The following is an 11,205-nucleotide window of genomic DNA, read 5'->3' on the forward strand; positions in this document are numbered from 1 at the left end:
GCAGGGGGGCGGGGGGATTTGCTGTCGCCGCCTCGCCCTTGCTGCCAGGCCCTGCGACTTACCCCGCCGCGCTCGGCCCGGCGCTGCCCGCGCGGTTCCCGGGTGTCCCTGTTCTTGCAGTAGCTCCGAGGGCGCGGGGGTAGCCCGGCCCTGGGCCCCCGGGCACCTCTGTCGGGGCAGGGGGCAGAAAAGAGCAACAGCTTGGGCCGGAGAAAGGCTGAGGTGCTCGCGGAGGCTGCGGGATCATTTGTGTCACGTCTGCCTAAAGGGTTGATGCAGCCCACCCCTCCTGCTCGAGGCAGGAGCATCCCGATCCAAATGGTCTTATCCAAGTGCCTGGCTAACCTGCTCGTAACATGGTGGGCTAAGATGGAGCAGTATCTGGGGACCTCCAGATCTCAAAACCTCCCGGCTGGGGCCTGCAGTAGGACGCTCACCAATGGATTTGGGAGTATGTGGAGTGAGGGTGAGAGCCTGGGGGGGAGGATACTGCAGTTTGCAGCAGGTTGCAGCTACGCTTGAGCTCTGCCTGCCCAGTCCGTATGGTTTTTAGAATGATTCAGTTCTGCTCAGTTGATATGATTTGGAACTGATGTGGCTGATTTGACCTGGAACACAAAGTAGATTTAAAAAACCCACACACAACACCCTCCCCCTTTAAAATTTATGCATGTCCTCAGGGCTTGGGTCTGCATGTAGGATGCCGGCCAATGGATTTGGGAGTATTTGAAGCCGCAGGTTGGAAAGTCGGGGGTGGAGGATATTTCCTAGTTGTAGTATCACAAATCGTGTTTGAATGACTGAGTGTTGCTCAATCAAGAGGATTCAGAACTGCTTTGGCTGATTTGACCTGGAATACAAAGAATTTTCCAAAAAATCAAACCAAAACCCCTCTTAAAATTTATGTACAGTAACCCTGCCAAACCACAAGGCAGTTTGCCCAGAAACACTGTCAATGACCTACTGCTGCAAAGTTGTTAAAATACATCCAAGAGGTCGAAGGATTCAAGATCACACCCCGCAATACAGAGGAAGGCAAAAACCCCACAGTTCATGCCAGCCTGACCATGGAGTAACATTCTTTCCTGATTCCAAAGGCGGCAACTCTCTAACCAGGGACCTCTGGCTTTCAGTTCCGGTGTGAACATCAAGACACCCCTGTCAAAATCTGCCTTGGTTGCACCCAACACCTAATGCTTTGGAGGAAGGAAGACCCCCCACCCAAAAAACCTCCAAAAAAACCCACACTGACACCTGTAGCAGCAGGAGGAGAAAACATTCCTTGACAGCCCCATGTGGCAACTAGCACAGCTCTGAAGTGTGGGGAAAAACAAACACCAAGTAATGAATGTTCTAACATGAGAAAGAACACCTTTTTCTGCTGACATGTATAAGCTCATTTTGTAGTTATTTCATCGCATGAGAAATATCAGAGATGAAAAATATGTTCTCTTCCATGCCCAGGCCTGTTTGTATGTTGCTCGCCTGCCTAAGAATACTTATGTATTCCAGAAATACAAGCTGACACACATTTTGATCTATTTAAAAATATATGCAGTATGGAGTCTCTGTATGTATGTTTTCACCTAGACTCCATCCCATTAAAATGCTCATTTAAATCACATTATATAATGACTTTCTATTGTAATAATGATATATGGTATGATAAATTACACAATATTATCTTAGTTTAGTAACACTTTCAATAAAATACCAAATGTACATGTGATTATTTTTATACAGTTATTTATACATAGATATCCAAAGGGCTTTTTAAAGGTGTATAAGTACTCATATCATTACAATATGGTTTATTATAACACCATAGTACTGATGGGTTACACTTCTGGTGCAGACACAGACTATGCCAACAGGAGTTTTCCTACCCCCAGAGTTAAATCAAGTTCTCTTAACAACAGGGTAATACCTTTCTCTGCCAACAGTGCTATATCCCCAGCAGGGCTTTTTGCTGGCAGAGCTTTAATGACTCTGGGGTGTGATCATTTCATGCCCCTAGCCAACATAGATCAGCCAGCAGGCTTTGTAGTATAAATCCAAACAACTCTGTAAGTTCTGAGTGTTGTAATGCAGTCTGGATTTTCTCACTCAGCAGAGGGGTTAACTCAACTGTTGTGGTTTACTCTTCATTTAAGATGTAGATTGATGAAATGATGCACCAGAGGTGTCACCGAAGTCTAAGACAGAGATGTAAAGATCCCTGAATAACTGAAAACTCATCCTCTGTTTTCTTCTGTACAGGATAAAACTTGATAGCCTGCATTTCCCTCTTTTCTTCTTTCCTTCCTTCTAGCTCCTCTTAAAACACTTTTCACACGATGATAGCAAATTTATTTAACAGCCTGGCTCTGGGCTGAGAATTTGCCTAAAGCTCAAGTATATCTCTAGCATGGTATTGTGGGAGATACAGTTTTTAGTGTTATTTCAGGGGTTCTCAAACTTTGTGACGAAGAGCTTGCGTTGGGCAGCCTCTGTCGCCATCCACCACTCTGCGCCATTGCCATGCATCGCTTCCCCGCACCACTGTGCATACCCCCTAGGAAGTTTGCAGCCCCCTTTTAAGTTGCTCGTGACCCCCCCAGGAGGTTGTGACCCACAGTTTGAAAACCCCTGTGTTATTTGCTAGTGCATCACTGTTCATAGTTCTCAGAAATGTAACCTACCGGCATTTGTATTTCTTTTAAAAAATCTAGTTGTTTTTTCATAAATAATGATGTATAAATATTCACAGAATTGTAGGTGAGGATGATGGAGGAAAACTCTTTACTCCCGAGGAATATGAGGAGTATAAAAGAAAAGTGTTATCAGTCCGGTTACGGAATAGATTGTATGTGAGCTGGCGATCACCAACTGGGATGGACTGTAAGCTAGTGGGCCCAGAGACACTGTGCTTTTGTACCCATAGGTAAGTTGTTTGAGGTTTTTTTCCTGCCATTTTTTTAAGTTGAGGAATGTAAATCATTTAAGGATAACATTTTAGTGCATTACAGATAACTTGAAAGCCTAGGAATTAAAAAAAATGAAGTAATCTAATGACTTGTTACAACAATGTTGCAACTTAAGGAAAAAAATTGAGATCAATTAAAGTATTCTATAATCTTCCATACATTATGAGTTTGGACACATAACACAACTACTATGGAATACTTTACTCTGAATTTACTCCAGTAAATTTATTCTGTAATAAGGAGTGTGCGAGTGACTTTTTCTTCCTAGGTCAGGGGTGGGCAGTTATTTAGGCCAAAGGACCACATGGGGAGTTTTAGGGAGCTGTGGTGGGCCAGGTCAGCACCCCCCTCTCCCACACAACAGCTCACTTAATCTCCGATTGTGGAATGGGGCTGCGGGCAGGCAGGGAGTTGGCATGGATGCTGATGGCAGCAGTGGCAGGGAGGAACTGGGGGCTGTGCCTGAGGTGCAGGCTCTGCCTGGGTCCTGGCCAATCTCCATGGGGCTAGGACCAGCTGCAGGGGCAGCCAAAAGGAGGTGCTGCTGCTGGGGAGTGGAGTCTGGCCACAGAGCCACCCCAGCCCTGGTATGTACCACAGGCTTGATGGTGCCTGGGCCATGTGGTACCAAAGGACCAGCCGTGGGCTGGACAAAGTCCTTCCATGGGCTGGATCTGGCTTGTGGGCTGTATTTTGCCCACTCCTGTCCTAGGTACTGCCTGCAATAGGTGTTATTATGGTACATGGCCACTAGATGGTGAGGGTGCTGGTTTACCTTAATCCAGGGGTGTCAAACACATCTGGCTGCAAGCCAGATGAGGGTTGCTGGTCTGGTCTGCAGGCTGGACTTGAACCGACCCTCTGAGCAGTATGCCTGGTCATTCCAGCCCCGGATGCCGCATGCAGCACATACTGGCTCAGCAACTTGCTGTTCATCCAGCATGTGGGGTAGGTGCAGGGCACTCAGGCTGGACCTGGCACTGCACACAGCATAGGGGTTTGGTCCAGGGTGCCTCATGTAACTTGTTCCTTGGACTCTCTGTGCTGTGAACAGCACTGGGTCCAACCTGTACAACACAGGCAGTACACACCCCTTGCCGGCCCTGTATGCCATGTGCACCCGGGCAGCCCTGGAGTGTTGCATATGAAGCATATGGGACTAAACTGGTTGGGCGTGATGCATGTAACATGGGGCCGGCATGGGTTTTGTGCTATACACAGCACCCCACCAAACCGGCTAGCTTTGGCACAGCCCCATTTTGACTGGCTTCAGAGCCAGTGTACAGGGCTGGTTCTGCGGGGCACCACATGCAGTACACGCCTGACCCCCTGTGCTGTGTGCAGGGTGCATGGTGTCTCCTTCAGTCTGTGAGCTGCATGAAGTCTGTGGGGCTGTGGCCAGTCCAGTCACCCACAGTTCATACAGTTTCACAGGCTGGATCTGGCCTGTGAGCCACACGTTTAACACCTTTGCCTTAATGAAATAACTATCCTAAGACCATGATCCTGAAATTGATTAAGGGAGCAGACACACAACTGGTGAAATGTACATTGGTATATAATTATTCCTCACTTTTTGAGGCGTAATTTTCTCTGGATCGATTGTCCGGATTGATGAAGAATGTTTTGCATTTGAAAGCTTGTCTAACTCTATCCTAGCTATGCAGCTGGTGCAATAAAAGATATTAACCTAGGAAACCCTTACCTTTCTGGAGTAATTTATACCAGTTGTATGTTATATAAACACTCAACTTTTATTATGGAGCAAAGTCTATTTGTTCACAGGTATAACAGGGTAGATTTGCATGTGGGGATTTCCTATAAATCCACAGTGTATGGGGCAATGCTGGCTGCCATGGTGCCAATTGTAGTGGTGTGATCAGTCTTTCAGAATATGTGCTTGATGTGTTGCCAGAATTAAATGCCACTATTTTTTGTTAGGGTGTAATTTAAAAAGTGCCTGGAATTGCATATTAAATTGAAAACTATTTTTTTTGTGAGAATGAGTACCTTGATTTGTAAGAAACCTAAATATACTTTCCTATAAAGCTTGTGATCTAAAGTCTAAATCTCTCAAATAAATTTTTAATGATAAAGACTGACCAAGTGTTACCTATAGTGGTATACTACAGTAATATACGTATATATGTATGTTACACATACACACATATATCTATATCTATATCTATCTATCTATCTATATATATATATAGATATAATATTTTATTTTTTTTCCATTTTAGGTATAAACAACACAAAACAGATTTTGAAGTGATTCCAAAAGATCGTCCTATTTGTGTACCTTGTAGAGTGAGCCATTGTCAATGCAAGTCCTATCACTATGTCCCCTTAAATGGCACTCAGCCTATTCGTTGTAGATGCAAACATTTTGCTGATCAGCACAGTGCCGGACCTGGATTTGCATGCAACTCATGTAAGTTAGTTTCCTATACATACACATGGTCACTAAGCTTAAGAATAGCTTTTAATACAGGTACACTCAATTTACTAGTAAATAACAGTCTGTTCCCAAGTAATACTACTGATAACACTGTAACGCAAGACTGTCCATCTGGTAGCCTGTGGCTGAACTCAGGCTCTGAGGGGTTAACTTGCAGCACCCCCCACCCCCAATTTATGTGCTACTCCCCCTCACCCCCCATCAGCTTCCTGCTGCTGCTGCTACCAGAGAGTGTCTAGGCTTCCCTCCCTTCTCCAGCTTCCACTTCCTACCCCTGCCTCTAGGGCCCTGTGTATGTTGGGGAGGTGGGAACCCCGTTGCCCAGCTCAGCAAGCAAACACCATCTAGTGTGGTGTGCAGCCTGTATGGTGTGTGGTAGGGGCCTGAAGCTCCCAGTCACTCAGAAGTTGGATAGCCCTGCTCTAATATATTAAAGGCTAATCCTGGTGTAGGCTGGAGCATGAGGGTGCTATGGAGTGGGGACTGTCTGCTGGCTAGCCCTGCACTGTAGCACCCTCATGCTCCAAGCAGTCCCTCTGCAGCCTGTTAAGCTGGGTTTTAGCAGCTCCGGGCTGGCAAGCTGACCTCCTGGGCCCCCTACCAGTTAGGGTTGTGCTGCCCTGGCTCAATTGTGTTGCGTTCTTGGGCACACATGTAAATGCTATCCCTGGGAGCAATAAACTTTGGTGCAAACTGAGCTGGAGTTTATTGAATTGCATTAATATCACAAGTAGATGCAGAAGAAATGAAATTATTTACAGATTCTTTTCTTTTAAACCTCTTCAGGTTATGTAGTGCTAGAGATCTGTAGTTGGATTTCTAGATGATTAAATTATTTGCCTGAAGTATATGCAATAATCTATGCAGGATACAAATTGTAAACCATTGTTTCTAGCAGAAGCCAAAATAATATCTAATAGACTAATATAGAATAAATAGCATGGCCTGGCCTTATACTTTTTCTCAAAAGAGTATGCAAAATTTGTGTTCTATATATTTGTAGGATTCATGGGCTGAAATTATTTCATAGCCTGTCTTCTGCTCTTAGCTGCAGTCCATTTTGCAGAGCACGAGGAAATCTGAAGAGTCTTAGATGAACATTTGAGAACCACTGTTCTTGGGAGGTCTAGGTCCAGGTCTTCATCACGTTGTTTTGGGAAGTTCTTTTCATTAAAGATCTCCTTGTGTATTCCATGAACATAGATTAAATATAGTATCAGTATTATATAGTGTACCATATTATACACATATAATATTGACATATATTTTAAGAACTGTCAGATGGTTTCATTTTATGGAATGAATTGGGTCTCCAAGTGTACTGTTGATCTCAGACTGAGACAGCAGATCATTATTTTATTATCCCTACAATTCCCCTCTTGCACTGATAGGGAGTGGGAGTTATATTGGCATTGAGATTTGCTGTGTGACGATGCCAAAAATTTGGTAGCTTGCCTGTAGGGTTGCACCTAAGAGACTAACTGGTTCAGAGAGACGTAAGCTTTTGTAGACAACAACCTGATTCATCAGACACTATGAAAGGACAGAGTCTGCATCTGATAACGTAGGTTGCTGTCTACAAAAGCTCAAACCTTTCTGAACCATTTAGTCTCTTAGGCCCTTGCAGGTGTTAATTTAATCATGCAATGGGATCTGAAGAATTTTGTCCTGACATTCCAGATATTCAGCATCTGACATGGCAGGATGCATGATTTTTGGAATCTGGGTTAACATTCCTCAGATCTGGGTCTGGATTTCTCTGGGTCTTCAGGATCCTGGGACCAAAGAGCGACCCCTTGATATTGGGCTGATGCATGACCTTTCAACCTAGCAGTGTGTAGGGAGCTCCCCGATCCCAATCTCCTTCCTCCCCTGAGCTTTTAAAAGGGCTGCATGCAGCTAGATGCCCATTTGTCTTTTAAACATGCAGGGAGCTTGGGATCAAGAAACCATAAAGATGTTCCATGTATAACTGGCGATCCTGAACTCCCTGTGTCCTAGCATGTTTAAAAGGCATGCTTGCATCCTGCATGCTAGGGTGTGAGATGCTTCCCAATTCTGGGCTCCCTGTTTCTTGGACCTTTTAAAAACATGCTGGTACGGGGGAAGCCTGGTTATTAGAGTTTTCTGGCTCCCTGTTGCCAGGCTGTCCATGTGCTGGGAAATTTAAATAGGTGTCTTTAAAATTAACATGTCACATGTTCACTTTAAGTGTGAAGCAAACCAGCCACATAGATTTTCCACATTTAATGTGGAACATCCTGGTGGTTGATTGCTGCTTTTATTGCATGATAAATTGATTTAACATGTAGCATATTACAGTTTGTCATGATTAACATGTTAATCATGGGCCTAAGGTGCCACCCTGGCCTACCTTCTACCTGACTTCAGACTAACATGGCTAATCATCTCTTTGGAAGAACATGTTGTAGTGTCCCTCAGTGATAGGTACTTTGCACACGTGGATAAAGTCAAAGCTCCTGCCTAGAGAATATTGTATATAAAAACTCAATAGATAAAATATTGGAACGGACTGAAATGAAGTGAAGAATGAATGCTCATTGTTGCAGGACACTCCTGTGCCCTGCTCCTAGTGGGTTATGAACTTAAGGGAGGAGGTGTGTCGCAAGGCACTGAAGTGCCCTGCTCCTAGGAAAAGGTACAGGTACCAGTTGCCGGGGCAACAGTTCGGTCAGTTGACCGGAAGGGGGCAGGGCCTGGCCTATATAAACAGCCTAGGCTGAGGCCAAGCAGGCAGTTCCCTGCTAACATCCAAGGGAGAAGGAGCTCTGCTAGAGTAGGCAGCCTGGAGAAGCTTGATGGCCTGGGCAGCTTCAGCTCGAGGATACTGGGAGGAGAAAGCCCTGGTAGGGAGTGGAATGATGATTAGCCAGGTGGCTTACAGAATGCGTTTTAGCCAGGAGGCTTAGTTTTCAGATGTAGCCGACTGGCTTATGTTATTGCTTTGTTGTTACACCAGAGGACTGGGTGAGGCCAATAGGGGTTGGAGGAGGCCTCATAGGGGCTCCACAGCCAGAGAGAGCACATCATTTAGTGGTGCACAGACCCCAGCCCTGAAAAGGGGCACAGTGCACTGGGGGCCAGGTAAGGTCAAGGCCACCTGAGCCCCACAGGAGTCGTAGACCCGAGGAAGGGATTTAGGGGCCAGGTACGGCTACGGCCACCTGAGCCCCAAGAGTGGCAAAAGGCCCTAGTGTGGGCGGAGCCCAGGAGGGGTGCACAGGCGAGCAGCCTGGGGGGGCACTCAGACTAGAAGCCCCAGGGAGGGCGCACAGGCAAGAAGCCCTGGGAGGGTGCACAGACAAGGAGCCCCAGGGAGGGCGCTCGCTTAAGACCCAAGAACGGAATTTGGGGGCCAGGCACGGCTACAACCACCTGAGTCCCGATTGTGAGATGGCCCCAGTGTGGGCAGGATTGCGAGGGAAGGCCCCAATCGCGAGAACAGGGCCCAGTGCGGGCACAGCCGCGGAGAACACGGGCCTCTGAGAGAAAAGAGAAGCTAGGAAGTGCTTGTGAGGGTGCACGTCAGACGGCTGTGAGAGAGGCCAGAGAACATCTGTGGGGAGTGCGGGCAGCTGTGAGGAAAAGAGAGGCCGGGGAGCGTCCGTGCGGATGCAGGCCACTGAGAGAGAGGCCAGAGAGCCCGTGAGGGCCTGGGCCAGGGTGAGATAACCCCAGGGGGCCTGTGAGGGCACGGGCAATTACGTGGAGAGCCAGGGGTACCCACAAGGGCACAGATAGAAGTTGACTAGGCAACGTCCGGGACATCTGCGAGGTTTGGGGTGTGGTATCAGGGGTGGTAGGAGCCACGCGTTTCCCTTAAGGCTTTAGTGCATGGAGTCAGCCTAGACAGGGCACAGACTTGGATATGTCAGGGGTACTGTGTCAAGGAGGATAAAAGGCAGCCTCCTATAATACTGTTAACATCAAAGATGTGGCGGGTGAGAATGAGAGTGCATTAACACCAACTTGGCACGGTAGGGGGCGCTAGGAGAGATCACAGCTGCTCCTAAGGACGCTGCCCTGTGACACTCATCTTCATGGTTCGAACATTTTAGCTTCGTGATACTTGTATGGAGTCATATTTTGAAATTTTCTGGTTTGGAGGATCCTCGTTTTCCCCTGAGTCACAAAGCAGATTAGCAGGTCCATGTTTTGTAGAAGGAAAACCCTAAAAGCATAGGAAAAGTAAGTTGCTTTCACATGTTTACACAATAAATATATGACAGACCTAGGAAACAAACTCAGGTTGCTACAGTCTCAGATCTGTGAGCAGTCAGCTGGACCAAGCTGTATTCTTGTTTTTTACATACATGCTTTATCTGCTGGTTATGGTCCAGCCAAGACATTGGAGTGTGTGGTACAGTTACTGTTTGATTCTGTGCCCACTCTAGAGAACAATTAGAGCTGACTGATTGAAAAGAAAAATAGTAATAACCGTTGCAGCATCTTTAGCCGGGATAGATACTACAGCAGTAGATTTTTATTACAACATAGATTGTTACCAAAGCTGCCTCCAGCTTGCTGATGTCAATTTGTTCAATGTTGGGAACACCATGCTTGGCCAAATCTATTATTTTTGGGACCAACTGCAGGAATAGAACATAGATCTAGTGGTTTCCATGATTCAACCACATGTTCATGCTTTGTCTTGTTTATCCTTTCCATCGTGTAAGGCTTTTCCATATATGATGAAAAGAGGCTGTAGAAAACTTAGCTGTCCAATGGTAGATGATTTTCTAGTCAAGTTTGTGGGCAATAAGCTTACAAAGGGGAAATGAGTCATGTATTTATGCATGGAAGGAAATTGAGAAATCTTGCCCTATCAGTTAGGGAGATGCTATTAGGTATCTGATGATCATGATTAAATCAGTTTCATCATCTTCTCAGTCTTAATGCTATTTATTGTTCAAATTAGGTTCCAAATGCTCAGGTTTTCACAGTTCCTTTACCTGTGGCTGTGGTCAGCCAACATATACTCATGAAACAGTAGTGGAAACTAAACAAGAGCGCTCAGCCTTGGGAAAGCCTGTGGGGCAGGATGTGCCTTATGCTGCAATGGGAGGACTGACTGGCTTCAGTTCGCTAGCAGAAGGATACATGAGACTTGATGATAGTGGAATAGGTAAGTGCAAGAGATCTGAAATTCAATTCAGATTCTTTGTCTATTTATTTTTTAAATAAGGAAGTGTCTAAAATATTACAAGTTTAAAGGCAAACTGGTCTTTTCCCATAAATCAGACTCCAAAGCCATTTACTTTTTAATAGATTTTAAAGCCAGAAGTGACAAGGGTGGTATTGGGGCAGCGCACATTATGCAGTTCCATTGGACCTTGTCTTGGTCAGGGATCCCATTGCATTAGTAGCCATGGAACTGACTAGGAGGGATAATTTTTTATGACTGTTGCTAATATAGTTCTCTAGTAAGAAGTGGGGGGATTGATACTGAACATTTGCACATGTCCCCAAAAGGTGAACTACTTCCAGAGAAGAAATTGTTTTCATTACCTACTCCAGGGGTTTTCAACCTTTTTTAACAGGTGTACCCCTTCAGTCTCAACATTTCAGCTCATGTACCCCTTTATATATTTTTCTTGTTGTTAAGGGGTGGGGGCAGATTGAGGGACCTGTGGTGAGGGTGGGAGTGGGGCTGGGGATAGGGCAGGGACAGGTGCTGCAGAGGTGGAGGGAGAAAAAATTATTTGGGGGGACTGAGCGCATGCACCCCCGAGCAGGTAAGTCTGTGGGGAAAGGGGT

At 45.9% G+C, this 11,205-nt stretch overlaps 1 protein-coding gene across 1 annotated transcript in view; it reads left to right on the forward strand.

Annotated features, from left to right (window-relative positions):
- The first annotated feature begins 1,112 nt into the window (after positions 1-1,112).
- Positions 1,113-11,205, forward strand: part of FAM221A (family with sequence similarity 221 member A) — a 13,803-nt gene continuing 3,710 nt past the window's right edge. The window contains exons 1-4 of the mRNA XM_019534657.1: positions 1,113-1,341; positions 2,750-2,923; positions 5,210-5,400; positions 10,367-10,573. Coding sequence (XP_019390202.1) covers positions 2,874-2,923; positions 5,210-5,400; positions 10,367-10,573 — 448 coding nt within the window. The 5' untranslated portion in view covers positions 1,113-1,341; positions 2,750-2,873. The remainder of the gene's footprint in view (positions 1,342-2,749; positions 2,924-5,209; positions 5,401-10,366; positions 10,574-11,205) is intronic.

This window comes from Crocodylus porosus, unplaced genomic scaffold, assembly GCF_001723895.1.
Source record: "Crocodylus porosus isolate Cpor-Errol unplaced genomic scaffold, CroPor_comp1, whole genome shotgun sequence".
NCBI classification, from domain to species: domain Eukaryota; kingdom Metazoa; phylum Chordata; order Crocodylia; family Crocodylidae; genus Crocodylus; species Crocodylus porosus.